The sequence below is a fragment of the Anomaloglossus baeobatrachus genome, chromosome 6 (genome assembly GCF_048569485.1).
Source record: "Anomaloglossus baeobatrachus isolate aAnoBae1 chromosome 6, aAnoBae1.hap1, whole genome shotgun sequence".
Lineage (NCBI taxonomy): Eukaryota > Metazoa > Chordata > Amphibia > Anura > Aromobatidae > Anomaloglossus > Anomaloglossus baeobatrachus.
This window is the reverse complement of record NC_134358.1, coordinates 418711201-418737326: the sequence shown is the minus strand read 5'-3', so window position 1 is coordinate 418737326 and position 26126 is coordinate 418711201. Positions and strand designations below refer to the sequence as shown.

At 45.2% G+C, this 26126-nt stretch overlaps 1 protein-coding gene across 1 annotated transcript in view; it reads right to left on the bottom strand.

Annotated features, from left to right (window-relative positions):
• Positions 1-26126, bottom strand: part of CNTNAP2 (contactin associated protein 2) — a 2823191-nt gene that overhangs the window by 2166386 nt on the left and 630679 nt on the right. Inside the window, exon 2 of the mRNA XM_075315157.1 lies at positions 12356-12466. Within this exon, the coding sequence (XP_075171272.1) occupies positions 12356-12466 (111 nt within the window). The remainder of the gene's footprint in view (positions 1-12355; positions 12467-26126) is intronic.

Sequence of the window (26126 nt, the reverse complement as noted above, 5' to 3'; positions counted from 1 at the left end):
TGGGGACCGCCACTGCAGGTTAAGGGATGCCTGGGGCTGATGGTGGGTGCAGCCAGTTGTAGTAGCCTCCTGAGAGTGAGGCAAGCCCCAGGGCCCTGTGTAGATGTGTAGAACTACAAGGCGCAGAATGACTCAACACAGGCAGGATGTCTTTCAGGGTTTTTACTCACAGTTGATGGCAGGGTGAGTGACCCGGGCGTAGCTGGGATGAACCAAGTGGGAACCAGGTGTCCTTCAGGCTGACTTGTGAGGGTGACTACTAACTCGCCTTCCTTAGCCCTTGGTGGTTTGGGGTAACCCCGACTTTGAGTCCCTATGGGGGTCACCCAGGGAAGATGCTGCAGCCTCTCTCCCCTTCGTTTGCCGTTTGCTTGTCGCCTGGACCAGGCCACTCCAGCTGCTTGCCTCCTGTGACCTATGGGCCCTAACTGTGGCTACGTGGCTGCGGCTTTTGTGGTGTTGTGGCGTGGGCTTTGAGAGCCCCACACCGGCAGGTTTAGCAAAAGAAAGCTGGATCTATCTCCGCTTCGGGATCTGCCGCCCGTTTGGGCCTGGTTCTCCCTAGCAGTCTCCTTACTTCCCACTCTGTGCTCTCTCTCTAGCTGGAGATGGGTTTCGGGTAGCCCTCCTAGGTGACCGTTCTCCCCCGTCGGTAGCCACTGCGCGGACGCTGTCAGACTACAGCAGCCCAGGGGAAGGGGTCAGCTCTCCTCGGAGCTCCCTGGACTCTGCTCTGAACCGGCTCACATCTGGGACCTTCACTGCTGCTCCTGTCAGAGCCTCACTTTCCTGCTCCTCACTCCTCCACACTCTGCTTCAGACTCTAGACTGTTTACTCCTCCTTCTCTTTTCCCTTTTGTGCCTGCCTACGCCACCTAGCAACCAGACTCTCTTACCACACCCCTTGAGAGGAGATGGAGGCTTTTGGCCCCCTCCACTATTCCAGTGAAGGTGAAGGCTTTTCCCCCCCCTGGGATCCCCAGGGGTCCTCTCATGGGTACATGTGTGAGACCTGATCACTATGCGCCTGTGTTCCACACCCCGGTCAGCCTTCTGGATTACCTGTATTGTACTGTCCCCAGCATGGGTGCAGTACTCAGTGGTGCCTGACCAGGTCAGGGGCGCCACATTCCCCCTTAGTTATCACCAGCACGTCCTCGGGCTGCAAGACAACATTTTAAAATGCATAAAACATTAAAACATGTAAAACATTTAAAAGCACCAGGTACCATACATCACCACCCTCCACCCACAAGTCCGTTAACCCACCCAAAACCCTCTCACGTTGGCCGCGACTTCAGCCACTTCTGGCAGGATGTAGAGGCGGCTTTCATGGTCTGGTGGTCTTCAGGGTATACCTGGCCTGGTGGATCCGCGCCTTCAGCCTCTTCTGGCAGGATGTAGAGGCGGCCTCCACAGTTGGTGCTGACCAGGTACCCTCTTTGTGGTGGAGAGCCAGGCCCCATAAACAGGCATGCTCTCTGGTTGCAGGTAAGCCAAGGCCCTATATACGGACGGGCTCCCTGGTTGCAGACGAGCCAAGCCCCTAAACAGGCTGACTCTGGTGGTGGTGGTGCCCTCTGGTGTAACTATTTACACTGCGAGAGTTTGTGGCTATAGCCAGTTCATAGCCTTAAGGTTTATTTCTCACATCAGTTTATGTGGGCACATACTTGAACTTTTAAAACGTTGCAAAACAAACTTTCCAACTGGTCAAAACTTGCTGTACTTTACTTAACTTATGCAGACTCCTCTTCACCAGGGCTTGGGCCTGTAGGGCTGCGGCACCTGTTGCTTTCTTGACCTTTTTCCTCATCTGTAGTGGTCTCATCATTAGGTCTTTGGTCTTTTCTTTCTTCTTCTTTGGGACATGGCACTACATCTAGCGCATACCACCCTCTTTCGCCTTGATGCAGGGTAAACTGTACGGAGTCTCCCATTTTTAAGTTTCTGCCAGGGTGTCCTCTGGGCAAATGAGCTCTCACATCTCTTCTATTGACGAAGATACCTTCCTTTATGCCAGGTGCAACGATGAATCCGTATCCTGACTTCAGGCTAAAGTCTTCCACAATTCCTCTACAAAGGGGTCCTCTGACCTGTGCTTTGGCTCTTCTCAGGAACCGTTTTTCTTCTAGGTCTCTGGCCGTGACTTCTCTCTGCTCTGGGGATGGCGGTGCAGGGAAAGACTGGGTTCTACTACGGCGCCGTGTCTTGCGGGCTTGACTCTGCTGGGTGGCTGCTTCACTGCTGGCAGGCTCCCAGGTGAGGTTGCTGGATAAATCTTCCTCTTCATCCCAGCGAGAATATGGCAACATCTCCGGCTCTGGGCATGGATCCACTGCTGGTGGCTCCTGAGTCAGCTCCTCAGCTTCCTGGCCTCCCCTCCCCCTTAGTTCTTCTGAGCACTCCTTTGGTGGCAGTGCTGGGGATGGACTTTCTTCAGCAGGCCCAGGCAGGGATCTCTTTGGCATGATTGCTGCAGGAGTCGTCTTGGGGGTGTGCGGAGGGAGCATGTACTGGTCCACCATCTCCTGTGGAAACTTGGCCTCCATGTCAGCCTTCAGCTGCCAGTACGCGGGGTCTTCACCTATCAGGGATTTCCTTGCAGGGACCTCCTTAGACTGGGGAGCGGTGTCTGCTCTGGCCTTGCAGGCCGGGGTAAATGGTGATGTAGTCTTTTCTTGGCGGGCCGCGCAGGGCATCACTGCGGCGGCCTGGTCTTGGCGGGCCGCGCCTGGCATGGCGGCGGCCTGGTCTGTGCGGGCCGAGCCTGGCGTGGCGGCGGCCTGGTCTGTGCGGGCCGAGCCTGGCGTGGCGGCGGCCTGGATCTGCGTCGCTGTTGCGGCCAGTTCTTGGCGGGCCGGACTGGGCATTGCAGCCGCGGTCTGAATTGGCGTCGCATCCCCAATGGGGTCCGTGCAGGTGGAGCTGGGCATCGCTGCAGTGATCGGGGCTTGACGGGCCGCACCTGGCGGGGCTGCGGCCTGGTTCAGCATCTCACTTGCGGCTCGGACGAGCGTCGCTGCTGCGGTGCGGTCTTGGCGGACTGGGCTCAGCAGGGTGGCAGCCTGGGTCAGCGTCACACCTGCGGCACGGATGAGTATCGCCGTGGCAGTCGGACCTTTGCGGGCCAGGCGGGGTGTCGCTGCGGCGGCCTGGATTTGGCGGGCCGCACCTAGCGTGGCTGCGGCCTCGCTCAGCGTCGCCGCGCCAGGCGCCTCTTCTGGGACCGCGGTCGTAGCAGCAGGGGTCGGAGCACTTGCGCTGGCCTGGGCAACTCTGGACTCACCCATCGGTGGCACCATCGGGATCTGAGTCGTCGCCGCTCGATCTGGCATGCGTCGCGCGGCTCCCTCTTCGTAGGTCCGAACCGCCGCAGCCATCTCCAGAAGCTCCGTGCGTCCCTCACTGAGCTGTCGCATAATCCTGGCCTCCAGCTGATCGCAGAAGATAGCAAGCTCCCGGCACCACCAGGCAGCAGAGCCTGGTTCTGGGTATCCACGTCCGGACTCCATTTCTTCTCTCTGCAGCAGCAGGCTTGTGGCTCTCTGTCCTTCCCGCCGTCTCCGGACGCTTCCGCTCTCTTCACAAGCGAGGTCAGAACTCTGCAGGGGATCTCTGGGTAGCCACACCCCTTCGTGGGCGGTAACTTCTTCCAGCGCGGGCTGCTGTTGTTTTTCAGCGCGCTTTTCATGGTGGCAATATGGCGGCGCTTCCAATTTTTCAAGCGGACCGCCCAGGCACATGGTCACCTGTCTCAACAGGTCTAGTCCTTATCCTGTTCGTGACGCCAGATGTGGAGCCCCGCAAACGCTGTGTCGGTGCATTACCTTCAGGGACTCCACTCAGCTGGATCTGTCTGGTCACAGGTAGGAAACCTTCTTTGTAGTTTGTCGTGACGCCACTCTCAGATTTGCGGTCAGTGGGGACCGCCACTGCAGGTTAAGGGATGCCTGGGGCTGATGGTGGGTGCAGCCAGTTGTAGTAGCCTCCTGAGAGTGAGGCAAGCCCCAGGGCCCTGTGTAGATGTGTAGAACTACAAGGCGCAGAATGACTCAACACAGGCAGGATGTCTTTCAGGGTTTTTACTCACAGTTGATGGCAGGGTGAGTGACCCGGGCGTAGCTGGGATGAACCAAGTGGGAACCAGGTGTCCTTCAGGCTGACTTGTGAGGGTGACTACTAACTCGCCTTCCTTAGCCCTTGGTGGTTTGGGGTAACCCCGACTTTGAGTCCCTATGGGGGTCACCCAGGGAAGATGCTGCAGCCTCTCTCCCCTTCGTTTGCCGTTTGCTTGTCGCCTGGACCAGGCCACTCCAGCTGCTTGCCTCCTGTGACCTATGGGCCCTAACTGTGGCTACGTGGCTGCGGCTTTTGTGGTGTTGTGGCGTGGGCTTTGAGAGCCCCACACCGGCAGGTTTAGCAAAAGAAAGCTGGATCTATCTCCGCTTCGGGATCTGCCGCCCGTTTGGGCCTGGTTCTCCCTAGCAGTCTCCTTACTTCCCACTCTGTGCTCTCTCTCTAGCTGGAGATGGGTTTCGGGTAGCCCTCCTAGGTGACCGTTCTCCCCCGTCGGTAGCCACTGCGCGGACGCTGTCAGACTACAGCAGCCCAGGGGAAGGGGTCAGCTCTCCTCGGAGCTCCCTGGACTCTGCTCTGAACCGGCTCACATCTGGGACCTTCACTGCTGCTCCTGTCAGAGCCTCACTTTCCTGCTCCTCACTCCTCCACACTCTGCTTCAGACTCTAGACTGTTTACTCCTCCTTCTCTTTTCCCTTTTGTGCCTGCCTACGCCACCTAGCAACCAGACTCTCTTACCACACCCCTTGAGAGGAGATGGAGGCTTTTGGCCCCCTCCACTATTCCAGTGAAGGTGAAGGCTTTTCCCCTCCCTGGGATCCCCAGGGGTCCTCTCATGGGTACATGTGTGAGACCTGATCACTATGCGCCTGTGTTCCACACCCCGGTCAGCCTTCTGGATTACCTGTATTGTACTGTCCCCAGCATGGGTGCAGTACTCAGTGGTGCCTGACCAGGTCAGGGGCGCCACACATCCTAGTTTCTATCTAACCAATTTTCTTGCCCTCTCACAGCTCTCAATCTCTGAGACACACAAAGACAGTAACACCCTTCACATTGTCTTTGTTCGCCTCTGCTCAATCTCCCATTTTGATAATTCACCTCTCCTCTCTCTGATAACAACATCCTCTCCTCCACACTCACAAATCCTTGCCCACTCCAGCACACTCCCACCTATCATACATTCCGAAATCTATATTCCATTAACCCTCATAAACTTACAGACTCTCTACATTCATCACTGTCTCCTCCTTTTCCTTTCCAGATCAGGCTGTAAATCACTATAATAACACTATCAGAAGAACACTGGACCAAGTAGCGCCCCTCACCCTCAGAACCTCCAAACACTAAAACAGCCCTGGCTCACATTGCAATCTCGATTTCTCCAGTCATGCTCTAGGAGTGCCAAATACCTATGGAGGAAAACTCGCACACCAGAAAACTTTATCATTAAAAATTTAATTTAAAAACCTATATCTCTGCTCTTCACCTCAACAAAAAGACCTACTTCCCCACCCTGATCTCCTTACTTTAAAATCAATCCAAAAAAGCTCTTCAAGACCTTTCTCTCCCTCCTCAGTCCAAAGTGCAGCCCCCTATCACAGACCTTTGTGCCTCCTATTTCACAGAGAAAATAGAAAATATCTGTCAGGAAATCAGTGTGTAATACTATTGTATGTTTTGAGGATTTCGATAGCGTTAGGGCAATGACAGCCAGAGACGAGTTTGTGGTACAAGATGTTTATGATATGTAACCACGGTAGATACACAACGGAAATACACAGTATAACAAACACATGAAAATACCTTTCCGAAACGGAGCGAAGGGGATTCCCGGGGCCACGCACCGGACTCCCCCAGGGAGACCACCAGAGCGAACCCCTATACAGGGACTGTCCGGCAATCAACCCCGGAAGGCCTAAATGCGCCGCAGCCGGGACACAAGGGGCAAGCGGTAAAGTCCAGAAGTGTCCGTACGGGATGAAAGTCCAGAATGGTTATGAACCGGAAGAAACCGGGCAGACGTGCTGACCAAAGACGGCAGACGGAGTCCGGGCACAGTTTGAAGAAACCGGGTGTGGTCCAGAGTCGGTCGGTAGATTTTCAGGAGGATCCAAAGGTAATCAAGTAGCAGCAGCAGCAAAGCAGGAGCACACAGCAAGCAGTATACTCAGGCACTGGACTAGGCTTAGAGGCGGCCTTTTAAGCAGCTGGACAGGAAGTAGGGCAACAGAACATAAAACTCCATGTTAACCGAGGGCAAGCTCTTTCAAAAGAGGACTGGAAAACCCGGAAACCTGACATTCCTCCCCCCCCCAGAAACGGCCTCAGGACGGGTCAGGGCCCGGCTTGTCCGGGTACCGTCGATGAAACTGAGCGATCTTCCGGGGTGCTCGAATGTTACCCACCGGTTCCCAGGAATCGTCCTCGGGGGCGTACCCCTGCCAACGTACCAGATACTGAAGCCGACGACGATGGAGCCGGGAGTCAATAATGTCCTCAACCACGAACTGCTCCTCGCCGTCGACCATCACAGGCGGAGGAGGAGGCACGACACGACCATGAAACGTATTGGGAGAGACGGATTTGAGGAGAGAAACATGAAAGACCGGGTGTACCTTTAGATGGTGCGGTAACCGCAGCCGACAGGCCACAGGGCTCACGATCCCGGTGATCTTGAACGGACCGATGAATTTTTGTCCCAGCTTCTGCGAAGGGACACCCAATCTCAGGTTCTTGGTGGATAACCATACAGAGTCCCCTACCTTATACATGGGTGCCGGTTTCCGGTGAGCGTCTGCCGACCTCTTGTAACGCTCCTGAGCTGTAGCCACAGTGTCCTTCAGAACCTCCAGATTTTGTCGTAGCTCTGTCAATCTATCCTCCACCGCAGGCACTGAGACCGCAACCGGTGACCTAGGAAAAATAGTCGGATGGTAACCCAACTTAGCAAAGAAGGGCGTTACCTTAGTGGAGCTGCTCTGAGTGTTGTTATACGAGAACTCCGCCAACGGAAGCATCTTCAACCAATCATCCTGCAGATGGCTGACATAACAGCGAAGGTATTGTTCCAGGGTTTGATTGGTCCGTTCGGTTTGCCCATTTGTCTGAGGATGGTATGCAGAAGACAAACAGACATCAATCTGGAGTGCCGTACAAAACCCCTTCCAGAACCTAGACGTGAACTGCACGCCCCGGTCAGAGATGATCTCGTCTGGTACCCCATGCAATCGGAATACGTTCTGGATAACCAGATCCACTGTCTCTGCGGCTGAGGGAAGACCGGCACACGGAATAAAGTGAGCAGCTTTAGTCAACCGATCCACCACCACTAAAATGGTATTGTGACCGTCTGAGACGGGCAACTCCACAATAAAATCCATTGAGATAGACCCCCAAGGGCGAGATGGCACGGGTAACGGTTGGAGGAGTCCTGTAGGAGCCACACGAGGGACCTTGCACCGGGCACAAACCACACATGAGTGGACATAGTCCTTTACGTCCTTTAAACAGGTAGGCCACCAGAAAAAACGGTTCAGAAATTCCTGCGTCTTCTGTACCCCCCTATGACCAGCCAACACGGAGTCATGGACCAACTTGAGAACCCGAAGTCTTACGGCCTCCGGGACATAAATGCGTCGCTCTCTCAACCACACACCATTCCGAAGAACAAGAGTTACATCATTGGGGGGGCAGCAAGAAATACGTCACCATCATAGGCCAGCTTGATGTCCTTCCACAAGTCCTGGTCCTGGATTACTCCAACGAAATTGGCATCCGATAACACGGTCTGAGACGGGGTTCCAGGCACGGAGTCCACGGCGTGGATTCGGGACAAGGCATCGGCTTTCCCATTACGTGAACCTGGACGGTATGTAACGACAAAATTGAACTGGTTAAGGAATAGGCTCCAACGGGCTTGCCGTGGAGACAGGCACCTGGCAGACTTAAGAAATTCCAGATTACGATGATCTGTGAGTACTATCACTTGCTGCGCGGCTCCCTGTAAGTGGTGTCTCCATTCCTTGAAAGCGGAAATAATCGCTAACAATTCTTTGTCCGCAATGTCATAGTTCCTTTCTGCAGGGGACAACCGGCGGGAAAAGAAAGCACACGGATGTAAGAGACTCTTGTCCCCAGTCCTTTGAGAAAGGATGGCCCCTAATGCGTAGTCGGAAGCGTCGACTTCCACGATAAAGGGAAGTGCGGGATTCGGATGTACCAATATAGGCGCTGAGGTAAAACAAACCTTGAGACGATGGAAGGCTTCCTGGGCCTGGGCGGACCACACAAACTTCTGTCCTTTCTTGGTTAACAGAGTGATGGGACGAACGATCTCTGAAAAATTACGGATAAAACGTCGGTAAAAGTTGGCAAAACCGACAAAGCGTTGTACCTCTTTGATGTTTCCCGGTTCCGGCCAGTCTAGAATTGCTTGTATTTTGCCAGACTCCATGTTCAGTCCCTGAGGAGAGATGACATAACCTAAGAATTGTATCTGTGAGCAATGGAATTCGCATTTCTCCAGTTTGATGTACAGGTGGTTTTCCCTCAGCCGGGTAAGTACGGTCTTGACGTGCTCCTGGTGTTCCTGTAGGGAATCAGAAAAGATTAGGATATCGTCCAGATAAATCACCATGAATTGGTCCATGATATCCCTAAAAATATCGTTAACTAGATGTTGGAAAGCCGCGGGAGCGTTACAAAGTCCAAAAGGCATCACTAGGTACTCAAAATGTCCATACCGACATCGGAACGCGGTCTTCCACTCGTCTCCGGGACGTATGCGGAGTAGATTGTATGCCCCACGGAGGTCCAATTTGGTGAATATTTTTGCCTGTTGGACCCTCTCCAATAGCTCAGGAATCAGTGGTAACGGATACCGGTTCCGGATGGTTATTTTATTCAGTTCCCGGTAGTCAATACAGGGTCTTAGAGTCCCCTCTTTCTTTTTCACAAAAAAGATGGGTGCCCCTGCTGGTGAGGTAGACGGACGAATAAATCCCTTAGCTAGACTTTCATCAATGTAGTTTTTTAGTGCTTCTAGCTCAGGTGCCGCCAACGGGTAGACATGACCAAACGGGATCTCCGCCCCTGGGAGTAAGTCTATGGGGCAATCATACGGTCTATGCGGGGGAAGCCGATCGGCTTTTCTTTTGTCGCATATGTCCGCAAAGTCGTTATACACCGGGGGTAGAACAGGTACCTGTACAGTGCCCTCCGCATTCGGTGTTACTGGAACCGGAACAGTTGGACTAATGGTCGGAATACTCTGCGGTGGGAAGGATATTTCCTTAGTTTCCCAATCGATGACCGGATTTGTAGACCGTAGCCACGGAATACCTAAAATAATCGGAAAATGAGGAGAAGAAATTAGCATGAAAACAAGGGTCTCCTGCTGACCTGGCTTCATGACGCATTCTAGCGGTACGGTTTCCCGATCAACTGGTCCAGAGATTAACGGAGATCCGTCTACCGTCTCCATGGTAACCGGTGAGGCTCTTTGCTGAGTCCGGATACCGTGTTTCCTGGCAAAAGAGGAGTCCATGAAATTTCCCCCTGCCCCAGAATCTATCATTGCAGAGGTAGGTATTAGCTGTCCCTCCCACCGGATCTGAATGGGGAGCGAGCAATGGGTATATTTCCCTTCCGAGTCCTTCGGTGAGGTTGACATTACAGTCAAGGGAAATACCGCATCCAAGTGTCCACTTGCCTCAGAGATATCGGACTCTGCGTCCGTGTTGTCACACTCTGCCATGGCTGCCAATACCTTATTTGGGCGATTCGGACGTTTCGGGCAGTCGATCAAGAAATGGTCCGATTGACCGCAATAGAAACACAAACGCTCACGGAGCCGGTGTTCGCGACGTTCATTGGTCTCTCGCTTTTGCAGAGAGTCCACTTGCATAGGAACGTCCTCGGCCTCCCGTGGCGTCCTGAGAGCGGGTTCTCTGGAAGGAAATGCAAAGTTGTTTACACGGTTTACAGCTGCCCATTTTTCCTGTCTACGTTCCGTCAAGCGGGTATCAATACGCACACAGTGCTGGAGAAACAGTTCAAAATCCCCTGGAGATTCAGAACGAGCTAACTCGTCCTTGATGGTACCGGACAACCCCTTTCTGAAAACAGACAATAATGCATTGTTTCCCCAGTCGGTGTCTACCACTAACCTCTTAAATTCAGTGGCGTATTCAACGACAGAACGCTTTCCCTGACGTAAGGAAAGGAGAGCCGATTCAGCGGTAGCACGGCGATTCGGATCATCAAACATTTGCGCCATTGCGGTCAGAAAATCATCTAGGTGATTTAAACGGATGTCCCGGTTCTCTATCATAGGATTAGCCCAAGCCAGTGCTCGTGAGGTTAATAACATAATTATACATAACACTTTGGACCGGTCAGAACGGTAATAATCGGCATGTACATCAAAAAACAGTATACATTGGTTCACAAATCCACGAAACTGACTACGGTCACCATTGAAACGGAATGGGGGTAACCTAGGCATACCGGCAGCTGATACGGACGTAGTGGGGCCGGCTTCCTGAGCCTCCACTCTGACTTGCAAGTCCTGTATAGCCGGACCCAGTACCTGGTGATCATGGCCCAGCTGTGCCTCCACATCTCTAAGTTTAGTCTGCACCACCTCCATCTCCTGCTGCAAGGAGTTAATCATAGAAAAGAGCTGATCTACTCCTCGTGTCTCAGTCATTGCCCCAGCAAAATCCTCTTATGGCCTGAGTATAATGTAATACTATTGTATGTTTTGAGGATTTCGATAGCGTTAGGGCAATGACAGCCAGAGACGAGTTTGTGGTACAAGATGTTTATGATATGTAACCACGGTAGATACACAACGGAAATACACAGTATAACAAACACATGAAAATACCTTTCCGAAACGGAGCGAAGGGGATTCCCGGGGCCACGCACCGGACTCCCCCAGGGAGACCACCAGAGCGAACCCCTATACAGGGACTGTCCGGCAATCAACCCCGGAAGGCCTAAATGCGCCGCAGCCGGGACACAAGGGGCAAGCGGTAAAGTCCAGAAGTGTCCGTACGGGATGAAAGTCCAGAATGGTTATGAACCGGAAGAAACCGGGCAGACGTGCTGACCAAAGACGGCAGACGGAGTCCGGGCACAGTTTGAAGAAACCGGGTGTGGTCCAGAGTCGGTCGGTAGATTTTCAGGAGGATCCAAAGGTAATCAAGTAGCAGAAGCAGCAAAGCAGGAGCACACAGCAAGCAGTATACTCAGGCACTGGACTAGGCTTAGAGGCGGCCTTTTAAGCAGCTGGACAGGAAGTAGGGCAACAGAACATAAAACTCCATGTTAACCGAGGGCAAGCTCTTTCAAAAGAGGACTGGAAAACCCGGAAACCTGACACAGTGCCTGGTCACTAAGCGTCGTGATTCCCATCCCACCCTACATGCCATTGGGCTCACTTTCCACATTTGGCCCAGTCATAGAAGAACTCTCCATGCTCCTCTCTTCCTCTTGTGCTACCACTTGCACTACTGACTTCTTTCCCTCACACCTACTTCAGTCTCTCTATCCAGTTGTCACTACTCACCAACTAAAATCTTAAATCTCTCTCTCTCTTCTGCTATTGTCCCCTCCTCTTTCAAACACTCTATCACTACTCAATTATTAAAAAAAAAGCGTCTTTAGACCCATCCTGCACAAATAACTACAGACCAGTTTCAAATATCGCCTTCATCTCTAAACTCTTGGAGCACCTGGTCTATTCCGACCTCACCCGCTAACTTGTCACTCATTCCCTTCGAGATAATTTACAGTCTGGCTTTCCCCCCCTACATTCTATAGAAACTGCCCTATGAAAGTGACCAATCATCTTTTGACAGGGGTGACTACTCTCTGCTTTTTCTTCTTGACCTCTCTGCAGCTTTCAACACTATTGACCACCATCACCTACTCGCTATGCTCCACTCATTTGGCTGACTCCTGGTTTTCTTCCCATCTTTCTGACCACTCTTTTAGTGTATCATTGCCTGGCTCCACATCTTCTTCTCTTCCTCTCACTGTTGGGGTTCCTCAAGGTTCAGTCCTTGGCCCTCTTGTCTTCTCTCTAAAAGCTGCCCAAATTGGACAGACCATCAGTATACTTGGCTTCCAGTACCATCTTTATGCTGATGACTCAAAACTATACACTTCATCCCTAAAATTTCTAAACTTATCTAAATATCCAAACTTATCTAAAATAACTTATCAACATAAATTTGAGCACAATAATTGAAATAAGTATCTTACCTTCCCTCCTGTTGAGTTTGGCATATACAGGGGCATAAATTCCAGACATTACCGATGAACTCTTAAAGGACTGGGGCTGAAGACCGGCAACCAAGGGCTCATCACATTTTTCTGTTAAAATACAAAAGAAAAAGCAAAACTTATTTGAAATCCATATAGCACAATAAGAAAATACTAATCATTAGCTTTAGTGATGCAAAAAAAATCTTCTATTCAGAAACCAACACCTGGTAAGAATGCAATGTCTCGTCATGACCTAGTTGAAAGACACTTTTTCTAAAGTTACATTTTGTACTGTATAAAATATCTTAATATTTTATTTGGCCATTTCACACTTATCTGGTTGATTTACAAAGGTGACAACCACTAATGGAAGTTGTTAAGATTCCCATCAGATTTAGCTTTTAGCAAAACCTGAATGCTATGTAAATCTGCATTGTTCTAAAAAGTTACAAGTTCTCGCTCTGGCTCATATGCCAAGTTGATTGTCATCTACGATGCTTGAAAACCAGTAGGCCTAGAATTGAGTCGTATTCCCATAATGGTGCTACATGTCCTTCTAGAACAGTTAAATGCTGCAGTACTTTTTATGGGAGGGTAAAATTAAAATATTGAAATATTGTGAAGATCTGCCTCTTCTTAAGGAGACCAGATGTGTATAAAGTAGAGTAGAAAACAATCTCACCAATGCTACCCATCGGATGTAGATACTAGCTGCACAAATTAGTCAATTAGTCATTGATTGAAACAACCAAAATATAGAAATAATCATATTTGGGTAAGAAAAATATCTTCCCAATGTCACTTATTGATTGTAGCCACACATATAAGTCAAAGTTCCTAAAAAATATAGCTATACATGAGAAAAGAAAGAGATTTTGCCTTAAGAAATATTGACAATTTTCTACTTTCATTGGGTTGGCCATTTTTGCTAACATGGCAAAAGGGAGTTCAATCATGCAGGCTGATGCTGAAATACTAGCTGCCTATAGAAGAGTTGATTTTTTGAGAACCTTATTGTAAAAAATGGCAACCAATTGTTACTTTAGCCAAAATGTCAGCATTATCTATTTAAAATACAGAAATATTAGCATTTTCTAAAGGAACATAATTAGCCAATGTCGTTTGCTGTTCAATAATAATCTTTTAAATAAAGCATCTATTATCTGTGAGCAGTGATGCATCTGTTGCAGCATATGAAACATTTCTTTAATAAGAGAAGTCACTTTATTAATAATTCCTTTCTATTGAATAATTAGCGATTGGCAATTTTTAACAGAGTCTACGGCCAAAAAATAAATTCACACAAGTTCTGTTGCTCTTAACAAGGAGCAGTCTGTGCAGCACTTTGGAGTTCTGATCAATCTGTTATAATGAAGGTTGCAAAATGAGAACAAAAAAAGATGACATTTCAAATTTTAATGGAACATGTCCTAGGGGGAGAGCGTGGTACTAAGTAAGCAGGGAAGACTCCTGTTACAACAATTTAAAGCATCACACCAGTTAATATATGTTAGGTCAGTATTGAATAAGATGATAAGGAGAGAAAGACTAGAAGCATATTTGACAGTCCTTTAAAGACATCCACTCAACAAACAGCAGTAGATTGTTTTCTACTGGAGAATGTGCTTTATGGACGTACCTGTTCTTTTGACACTTTAACTTTGTTTATTTTGTTTCTCTGCTGTTTGTGACATTTTGTAGTCAAGTTTCTAAGAAGCTGAGTACATCTTCAAGTGCACCATCATTATGTAAGGGATGTTCTTTTAGAATTATACATACACTTTTGTTTTTATAATCCTAGAGAACATTTAGCTATTAGAAAACAGTTAATGTGTGACAAAACATAGAGGTTATAACAGAAATAGTTATGTACACAGCCCAATCATGTCCCATCATGTCAGTGTTAAAGGACTGGTGGGGTGCAAGGCAAAGCCCACACTTTAACAGTGACAGTGCCGGTCGGGAAGGAGGGTGGGCGGCATTTTAAGCCAGAGTGTGTCAGGTCACCGGAGGTCATACCTTGGTCTGACCTCTAGTGAACTGAGTGACATTACTGCCACCAGCTGGGTCAATCTTGTCAGTGTTTCCCAGAGCATGGAGAGATCGGACTTGTTTTCAATCTCTACAGGCTTGGATGTAGCAGAGCCAGGACCTATTGTGGGATGTTGTGAGAATTATAGTGGAACTTCAGAGGTCTTTTTGGGTGTAATAAAGAGGGGAAAGAGGGTGCTGTATTTTATTTAAAAAAAATAATTATTATTTGTGTTTGAGTTTATTTCTTTTTACTTATAGGATTATTGATGAGGATCTCATAGACCCCTACCCATCACTAATTCTGGGCTTGATGACAGTTGTGCACTGTCATTAACCCCTCATTACCCCGATTGCCACCACACCAGGGTAATCGGGAAGAGCTGGGTAAAGTGTCGGAATTGTTGCATCTGATGGATGCGACAATTCCAGGGCACCTGTAGGCTGCTATTCTTAGCTTGGGAGATCCCAAAAACCATGTGACTCCCCAGGCTGAGAATACTAGCCCCCAGCTTTTGGGCTTTATCATGGCTGGGTATCAAAATTGAAAGGGACCAAATGCTGTATTTTAAAGTTATTTACTTAAATAATTAAAAAAATGCATGCAGTTCCTCATTTTTTGATTCACAGCCAAGATAGGCGCACGGCTGGGGGCTGCAGCATGTAGCCAAAGACTTTATCTGTACTGGGTATCATAATACAGGGGGACCCTACGCCAAATGTTTTATTTATTTTTGCACCACGATACTGACACACAGACAGCACCTGTGATTGGTTGCAGTCAGACACTGTTAGGCATCTGACTGCAACCAATCACAGATGTCAGGACAAATGGTGGGCGGGGAAAACAGTGCATATGGATGAGAAATGATGAGCAGCCCAGGAAGTGAAGGAGAGGCCGAGGGAGCAGTTACAGCCGCGCCGGAGCTTTTGTAAGCATGAAGCGCTTGCTTCATAATTATTTTCTTTATTTTCTGAGTGGCAGATGTGGATCAGTATCTGTAATCCCGGGCCCGGGTCCGGCACTTAGGTACCTTTGAAATAGACTTTTACAGTCCGGGTACATCCATCACTACTATTCAGCAGTGGTTTTAATTATTCATATTCAGAAAAATATTCATTTTTAAGGAGAGTTTGAGGTTTTCAAATGAAAAAAAGGCAGTTTGTAGGTCCTCTTTAAAAAAGTAGAACGGGGAAGAGGGAAGGGAGCATTTATTTATTTTTATTTTTGGTGCATGAAAGAAGAGACAATGGAGGTGTATAGATTTTTCCGACATTTTTATGGTTTTTGAAGCACTCTGCAGAGTGTGCCTCTTCAAGATTTATATGTCGGAAACATCCAGACTACACACAGAGAAGGCATAAATTATTTACTACAATCTCTACCTGTTCTATCAAGTTGAAACCATGTATCTCAATATCATATATGTATTTCAGGAAAAACGAGCCTGCATAGGGTGGAAGAGACTTGCAAAGAGCAGCTGGCAGCAGATTATTCAGAATGAAAAATAAAAAGGTTACCTATTATACTACATTCTAATTAATATTTGTGCTGCCACCGATGCTTGAAAATCCAGCATGTTTGCATAGCATATATTAATTAATTTCATTGAACTGCCAAACAGAAAACCATAAAAGTCAGTATTGTAGGGTTAAAGGGAATATGTCAGCAAAACGTAATTCTCAAAAAGATTTATATGCTTATGTAGCTCTTTCAAAGACAAGTACAGCAATACCTGTCATGCCGGAGCATATAGTCGCTCAGCGTGCAGAACAATACAAGGGTAGCAACAGGAATGGTATAGGACAAAGGTCCTGCCGATAGCGAAAGAAGAAAGGAGACACCTCCTGCAATTCACCTACGCTGCCCAATGTTCCAATACTAGTCTTTTTCCCTGTTGCCATCACAAGTCTAGGCCCTTATTTGTCCTGAAATCACCCAGGCTAGTAACATGGTCAACAAGAACACAAGTCTCACCACTGCAACAATACAACACAAGGTAAGGGAGACAGACAAAGGGAAAATAGACACAAAGAGTAAAACAATCCAAGCTCCTCTAATGCAGCTAAACACTATAGCTGCAATAGTCATTACTCCTCAGCTACCTCCAGAGACAGGCTCCTTCAAAAGTATTCAAGAAAGGGGTTGTCCAGCACCATCCGATTTGACTTTTTAATCCACGTCAGACTTCTTCATTTCATACTTGAGTAAGAGCTCTTAGGAGCTTGAAACGCGTAAGACAAGACATGTGTTTTTAAGCATGATTTTAAAAATGCACAATAAAAGTTATTTCTTATGACATTAAAAAGTCTGATGTCGATTAAAAAGTCAAATCGAATGGTGCTGGACAACTCCTTTCTTGAATTCTTTTGGAACCATTAGTCAGAAACCGGCCTGTTGTTTGCCCATCCACTGACCACTATTAATGGACTTGGCATGGGTGAGCTGAATCCCCCCTCTTTTTCCTTCAAAAATAGTTGTCATACAATGAGAATCTATAATCAATCTCAGATGGTAAAACATTTGACTTTTTATAGCAAAGGGGAGCAGTCACAAAAGAGCTGCACCTGAGATTAAAGCTACAAAGTACAGCCAGATACTAAAGATTCCTTAACCCCTACAGCACTAAAAAAAAAGTAGATTCACTAATATACAAGTTATAGACCTGAGCATAAGGTGTTGTGACTTTCTGGTAGCATATTCACCAGAGGTCTCCCCAGACTGGGACACACTCATGACAATAAATTTACATGTCCAGTTTGTGCTTCCATAACTGAGAAATAAATGTTTGAATTGATATGCAAATGAGGCTGAAGATCTATAGCCGCTATGATGTGTGACTTTAGCCAACAAATTCCTCAATGGAGCAGGTGGAGGCTCTGCTGGGCTGGGAATAGAGCTGGAATGACAGAGTCTTCAAATATGCAAATAGTTCTTTATTTTTATTTGCACTTTGACTCATACTCTAGTTTCTCAATATCTGAGAAATTGATTGGCTATTTAAAGTTATTGTTGGACTTGAGCTAGATGCTCATATAAATAGTTTGGAGTGTGAAATCCTGCTGATAGATTCCTTTTAACAATATTTAAATAGGGATATTTAAGGGTTGGGAATTGCAGCCAACAAGATTTTAATTACCGTTTTCAAAGATTCTTTTAAAAGTTAAAGCAGGAATCTGATAGGCTTATATTAAAAACCTCTAATTTTCCATTTCAATAGTTTTTGACTTAATATGTGTACTATGTACTTTTTCATTGCAGAAAAGTCCAAACTTGTCAAACTGTTTCAAAGCTGTGATGCTGAATGTAAAATGAAACAAGATCAACACTTTTTTATATCTTTATTAAAGGGAATTTATGTACAAACAGATTCCATTGAGAGAAAGCATTTATTAGATTTAATCTTTTACTGGCCTCTTTGATGCAATCATGTGTGGGGGAAATGGTTTGCATCTTCTTATTACCGCCAGGTTCTACGCAATCACACAAAAGGTCATGACATCATGACTGCGATCTGTCATAGTGAGGAGCAAAGGGGCCATAGAGGTGAGTATTAAGGTAACTATAAGTATTTTATTTTACATTTTTTTAACTTTTTAATGGCATTTTAGAATTCACGGGGAAATGTTTAATGCATAAGAATGATCATAAATAGTTCATAAATATTTGCACTGCATCTTTTTAGTTTTTCGCCTAGTAAGGACCAGAATAAGTGTTTAGGCCTCGGTTCCACCTGCGCATTGCTTCTGATGCGAGAGCATGAGTAGAAATATGCTAATGACCCTTTGCTGCGATCATGAGCTGAGGGTCATGCGACTGTGATCCAATCTTGTGATCGGATCAAAGCTGCAGAGAAGAGGGAGGGAACACTTTCTCCCCATCTCCTCCCTGGTCTGTCTCTGCATATATCGCACTGCACTCAGATAACATGCAAGTGCAGTGCGATGTTTCACATTAATCCATAGACATGTATGTGTGCGAGTGAGCCGAGACTCGTTGCCAAACACAGCATGCTGTGATTCATTTCTCATGCTGCTGTGGCATGAGAAATCAATCGCAGATGGACACTGTCCCATAGTTTTGCACTAGAGTGAGGGAAATCCGATATTTTATCAGCTTGTACACGTCCGTGCAAAACGCAAGTAGAACCGAGGCCTTAGGGGAAGAATTATTTTGTCTGATTCAGGTACTGCATTTATGCAGCTTAATTCAATATTAATAGACAGCTCAATAATTCTGAATCAGAAAATAATGCGTGGGGCCCCTGAGTAAATCAGGGTGCAACAGGGTACTGCATCCCTAGAATGCAGGGTCTACCCCCCCATGGTGCCAGGTTCTTAACAAGCTGGTGTAACTCACATCAGCACAAATCCCAATCACACCTCACATTCTGTCCTGTCAGACACACTAGTGGGTTGGTTAAGCGGAATAAGGCCACCCACCTAAGGGTCAGGCAGACTGGTGGGAGGGAAGGAAGTCAGTTAGAGTTCAGTTGAGAGTGGGAGTTGAGTGAGAGCCCTCAAGGAGTGAGGGGCCTGGAGTAGTAGCTACCAGGGAGCAAGACTGAAGTTGGGTCACAGATGGTAGTCCGGGACCAGAGGAGTCGGGGACCGGTGGCAGCGACATTGGAAGGGTACAACGGACATAGTCTAGGAGGACTGTCGGCATCTGACATCCAAAAGGAACTGACTAGTACCGAGCACGGCGGGGTACAGGACTCTAGATCAGGAGCCAGTTCATCCTCCTGATAATTAACCAGGAAGAGTCTCTTTATGAACTTCCCTAAGAGCTCAGGGATTGAAGGCAACAGCCCACCATGGGGAATAGGGCTTTCCAGTAACGTGGCCCACTAAAATTCCAAGTGCCAGCCATCAAGAGCACAGCTACACTAAAACATAGTGAGAGGGGCCCCAACAGCTTCAAGCTGAGGGTCAACACAGAGAACTAACTAGTGCATGGAGGTGGCTCCAGATTACCCATTGACACCGGTGGGAGCGGACACTGGACAGGCTCCCCCCGTAGAGACTGTGATGCAAAGAGTCTTTGGTTTATCTCCAGTGTGAGTGTCTGCTTTATAATCCTCATCTTGCACCACGACTACCCACAGTGAATAACCTGGCTTCCCTGCACCCTGCGCTCCCAAACATCTCACTAACAACCCCAGAAGCCGGGGCCCTTCCCTACCTGTGGAGGGACTGACACCCTGCTGCTCCTCACCATCTGCCCCAGTAGTCCTTCGAGCAGCGGCGGTACTCCCATTACCGCAACACGCAGGTGGCGTCATGAACTTCTCCCCTGTAAATAATGCTCTTTTCAAGCATCTGAGTGTCTGCTGAGCCCGGCTCCGGAACCCTCGAGCCACGACCACCCCGGATCCGAGTACCCCAGTCTGCACCGGGGAGGCAGAAATACAAACTGTAAATCTTGCCTGGTTTTGCTGTGGTAGGGTTCCAGTAGTTACACTGTAAGAGATGATCAGACTTCTGGTACACTAATATGATAATACTTTATATGTTATGGACAAAATTGATGAGATAGATTAAAAGTGTGTTTGATTTCCTGTCAATTTTTGGAGATTTTGATAAAGATGTACAGGGGATATCTCAGCTAATAAATACATTAGGTGATAAAAAATTATGTCACTCTCTTTTACACACACAATAAAATACCAACAATCCCCCTTCTGGCCAAAATATCTCTTCTCTATAATTCTCAGAGGAGAGACAGTGTTTACTACTTCAGTGTATGTTAGGATGATTTAGTTTTGCACTTATTTACATTTATATTTCATGGAAAAATTGTTTGATGGTATTTAGAATGTTATCATATAATATATATAAAATATTGATTTTCTAAAATTTGAGAGAAAATAAATTCTATTTGACCATATTTATTAATCTCTAGATAACTCCTATCATAATTTTTACTATGTACTGTTAGATTTAATTATTACTGCAAATACTACATGTGAGAAAATTATCAAAGGTTTGAATTCTTTAAGCTAGCTAACAAATAAAGTGAAAATTAAAAATGTTAGCATATTTAAAAAAAATAAAAAAAAAAAATTGAATCACAACCCTTTTCTTCATGGCTCACAAAAAGAAAAAAAAATCATACGTATATTCGTATCTTGATCACTCAAAATGAAGAAATGACATTGAAAGTCACTAGGTGAATATCAACAATGAAGTCCATGGACAAACTATTCAAACATTTTACTGGCGACAAACTCATTCATACAAAACTTGCCCTTGTCTGTGTTAACATGTGGATTTAAAACCAGGATGATAAAGAAATAAGAGAGAAAAACTATTTATGTCTTCAAAATGTAGTGCTCTAGAAGGTTATTATCAAAATGTGGTGCTCTAGAAGGTTATTATCAATACCATGGATGGAAAAAAGAACAGTCAAATAATTTTGGAACAATTCAAGCCAGACATGTCACTCAAAGCAAGGCTAACCAAGCTACGACTTGAATACTTTGGATACATCATACAACGAGAGCAGTCACTGGAGAAAGACATCTGGTCAGAAGAACAGAAGGAGCAGGGAAAAGAGGAATACCCAATGGCTTTTTACAATAAAAATAAATTTGGAGAAGACCATGGTGAACCTATCTATGCTTGCACAAGATCGATCTTCCTACAGAGCGTTCATCACCAAGTTACCATGGATTGAGCAAAAAGCCATTAAAAAAAAATTCTATAACCAAATCCATAAATATTTCACAACATAGATGTCAATAAGAAAAACCACATAAATGCCAAAAATTCCTTTTATTTTGGCAGGTTGACCTCCCTCATAAAATACAATACAAAGCAACAAAAATATTGTAGGTACCCCAAATAAGACAACAAAAATTACAGTTCCTTTTTTCACAAAGATTCATTTTTTGTTATGTCACTTAAATAAAAAAAATAAATATATATATATGTGTGTATATATATATATATATATATATACATATATATATATATATATATAGATATATATATATACATAAATATATATATATATATATATATATATATATGCATATACCATATTTTTCGGATTATAAGACGCACTTTTCTGGAGGAAAATGAGGGGTGCGTCTTAAAATCTCAATGTAGCGTACTGGGGGGGTTGTGAAAAGGGGTCATGGGGAGGCAGGAAGATTGCTATGTGGGTAATGCCGGCGCTAGTCTGTATGGTGCTGTTGTGTGCATCGGGCGGCACCACTCTGCTCAGCTCTGCTCTGTACGCGGCTGCTCTATTCTGCTCGGTGTGTGGCTGCTCTGTTCTGCTCGGTGTACGACTGCTCTGTTCTGCTCGGCATGTGGCTGCTCTGTTCTGCTCGGTGCACGGCTGCTTTGTTCTGCTCAGTGCGCAGCTCCTCTATGCGGCGGGCGGTCATTCTGAAGATGTTGGCGGTCAGGGCTTCAAATAATGGGGCCTAGATTCAGCGCCTAAGCAGATGGAGCTCTCAGCTCAAGCTCTTATCTGTGCACGCGCCAACTCCAGCCGCCATTATGTGAAACCCTCACCGTAGACCGCTGACATCTTCATAATAGCTGGTGACTCACCGCCCCCCGCACAGAGCAGAGCAGCATTACCAGCCCCGCACAAAGCAGAGACCGCAATGAGTATCTGGGCCTTCCTCTGTACCACTGGCAGCATCATGGTACTCCAGTACTGCTTCTGCCTCCTGTGACTCCCGCTCCCTGCATTTTTCAGTTCTTAATATGTTGAAATGAAGGGTGTCATTCTATACTACAAGACATCCTGCAAAAACAAGTCTTCACATAGCAATGTTGATGGAAACATAAAAAAGTTTTGAAAAAACTGAAATAGAAGTGCAAGAAAAGACAATAGCTGTAAAAATTAAGGGGTTAATAAATGTGGCAAATGGCATGTACAGTAGATTTTTTTACTCAGCTTGAGACAATATTCTAGCACATTTCGTTAGTAAATTTACCCCATGGTGTTTGCAGTCGTCAAAGACATGTGACTTACCCACAAAAGTTTGAGCGTTTGTACTCATCCCCCACTTTGCAACACACAGCTGACACTTTATTAATGAATTATAAAGGAACGCTATATCACAAAGCTGTAATTTAAGAAAAGATGCTCGAAAACTGTTATAATAAGGGGGATTCAATTAATTACCAAAATAAAGGTGCCAGGAGATCTCCCAGCTCCATCGTAGAGTTGGAATTTTTGGGACCTCATTCATCAAGTAAATATAATAATTAAGGAACTGAATTAAATTTGAACTATAATACATTATAGTGTATAACTAGTTGTTTTTGTTACCTGTCTGGTAATACAGTTAAGAAATCTGACAGCGTATAGTGTTTAACACATCTAATACATATTAAAATGAGCATAATTTGCTTCATTTCCCTGTAGTTTAAAGTTGTAAACATGCTAGTAAATTACAGTGTTTTTGCAGGTGTTTTTCAAATTTACACTGTGATCCACACTCCAAATTACATACTAGGCTTGTCACTGGGTTGTAAATGCTTTTCAGCAGACTAGTGTTTATGTATAAACATAAATAAAGTATTTCTGCAAACTGATCTACAAAGCAAATCAAAATGAGCTTTCATGCCTAATTTATTGCTGCTGCAAATGTTTGCTAACTTTGAAGTTTATCAAATGTTATTAACCTCAATGGCACTTAGCAAAAAGGAAACAAAACGTAGCGTAGGGAATGAACATACAGAATGTAGACTGGAAAGTTTAAAAAAAGTTACAAAACTTCTTTCCTTGCCAAGAATATTGTGTATACTCAAATACAGTTTATAATTCATGATTTCATCAAAGTCAAGTATTTCAATCAAGTATTTAAAGTCATTTTATTAGTTGACAGTAGTCTTAGGAAAGTTTCAAAATGTTGAGTCAGGCAAAACTGCAAGCTCAGATCCAATCCGCAGACAAGATTGGAGATTTTGTGACTGTAGACAGTTCTAAGCTTTATATGCAATAATCATATATGTTGTGTTATGTTAGAAAGTGGGTATTTTCTGCCGAGTGGTAACAGACTCGGGGTATATCATTCTATATGGCTGACTATTTAAAACTCGTTGATTTATTAGTTCCTAGTAAGAGTATCTGCACATGACATCTTTTTTGTTTTTCCTGAAATACTTTTTTTTACATCTCTTCTACCATTTTCTGAGGGTGTCTTGTCGATATCTTGAAACAGTTAAAAGTAGTTGACAGAGTATATGTAGAGGAACTCTTTTTAGACTAAGTTCACATTAAGTAATTATGCAGCATCAATCAGTTGACAAAAAATAGTTGTGCAAAGACAACTGTTTTGTCCGTTTTTAAAAAATTGATTTTTGCAGGATCCGTATTTTTGACATGGACCTCTACGGAAAATGGATATGATAACTAATTGATATTTATCTTCCATTTGAAACTGATCCAGTAATCAAAAAATGGATTCTTTACAAATGAAGGGAAAAAAATGACTAAATAGCAAAACGTTAATGGATCCATTTTCTATAGACTCCCATGTTAAAAAACGGATCCTGCAAAAATATTTTTTTTCAAAATGAACAAAAAAGTTGTGTTTGCTAGGAATGAGCAATCTTGATAAAAAAAAGAAAATTGCAGAATTTTACGAACCATGGCAGGATCGAAAAACTAAACATTTGACCGAAAAGTGGGAAATGTTCGGTTTGGATCAGTACACGTTCGGTTTGCAGAAACCATACTCTCCCGGCGCCATCATAGCCATATCAAGTATTGGCATGGCTGTGATTGGCCAGGGAAATGACTGTAAAAAAGGAAGCAAACTGGTAAAAGCAGGTCATTTTTACCGAGTCTCCCTGCTGCAACGCTACTTTGAGGGCGCACATTCACTGCTTTCCCAACCCACCACCGTTTCTGACAATATCTGTGATTGGTTGGAATCACACATGCTTTCTGCATCCTTAGACTGGTGTAAAATAAATAAATAAATAAATTTTAAAAATGGTATGCGGTCCCCTAATATATTGATACCAGCACAGATAAAGCCCATGCCTACAGGCTGTAGCCCCCCCAACATGCATTTATCTTGACTGTCTATCAAAATAAGAGCAATCTCATGCGTTTTTTTTTATTTTTAAATATTTAAATGAATAATACTCAGCCAAGATAAAGCCCAATTGCTGGGAGGTTAGTATTCTCATGCTGAGGAGACTTATGCATTTTGGGCCCCCCAGCCAAAAAAGAACAGCCTGCAGCTGCCCAGGATTGCTGAATCAATTAGATACGACAATCCCAGAACTTTACCCAGCTGTTACCCATTACCCTGATGCAGTGGCAATCTGGGTATTTAGGGGTTAATAACAGCTCACAGCTGCCACTAAGCCCTAGATTAGTAAAGGGGAGAATCTTTGAGACCCGACATTAATAATCTATAATTGAAAATAAACACAAACACCAAAAAAATCCTTTATTTGAAATAAAATAGAACCTCCCCATTTTTCACCACTTTATTAACCCCAAAAGACCAAGGTCTGATGAAATCCACACAAGGTCCCATAATGATTCCAGCTCTGCTACATCTGAACTGACAGCGTGCAGCTATAAAACATTACCACATGCTGTAACTTCATGCAGAGACTGAGCCTTAGCGATCAGCGGTGACGTCACTCAAATTATTTGCAGTCACAGCTAGAGCTTCTCACGGTCCTTCATCTGTGATCTCAGGTAACCTGATTACAGGGGACCTCAATGAACTCAGTGACCCCACATTAGGGAATGTCACTGAGTTCACAGACCTGCCTCTCCTGGCAGAAAACTGTTTTTTTGCCAAGAGATGCAGAATTGGTTCTGAAATTTCTACAGCATATTCCTGCACACAGTCTACACTTTATGGCAAAACAAAAAATGCACCAAGACCGCTTGATGCGCCCTTCCTTAAAGAACTGTCAAAATGAAAATGCAATCCCATCTGCTGGTATACTGTTATAACACAGGGGGAAGCTGAGTAGATTAATAGATAGTTTGACAGAAAAATGATTCAGCATAACCTGTGTTATCATGATTTAAACCTTTTGCTTTTTTGGGGATTTTTTGTCCAGTTGGAGGGGCTACCAGTAATTGACAGCTTTCTTTGCATAAGTGGGCATACAGAGATAGCTGTCAGTTACTACTGAAATATAGACAAATATATTATAGTTGTATTTTTTTAATTTCCTTTTTTTTTACATTTATATTAAATTTTCTCCTGTGTAATGCAGAAAAAAAAGATAAATGAAATATATTTACCCTTTGTTGAACTATAGATTTGTTTTTGAAGAAAAATAAATATACAATAGTTTTAACTGCTGGGTTAAATCCAGATGAAAGAAGTAAGGTAGTTTCCAGTTAGGAGTTAGTTGCACATGCAGACCAATTGAGCAATAGCAAGACACCAAAGGTCCTCTGTAATCATTAGGAATGCTACATTTAACTAGCTGCCCTGTACGAGGACATTTTGCATGCAGTTATAATTACTACAAAGTGTCCAAATTATTAAGTAGCCCTCTTTACAGTGGATCAGCTAGAGACTTGTTTATTGCCCAAATCATGAATATTTTAATGAGCCAAGCCAGATGTTTGCTGGAGGATAATATGGTTCAAATGAAACCATCGTTCAGTGAAAAACATACATATGTATAGAGCAGAAGAACCACTTTCTCAAAAGATGCTCCTGACAATACATCAGCAAATCCCCTCCAGTTCAGTAATTTTCGAGTTTCTATGCATTTCATC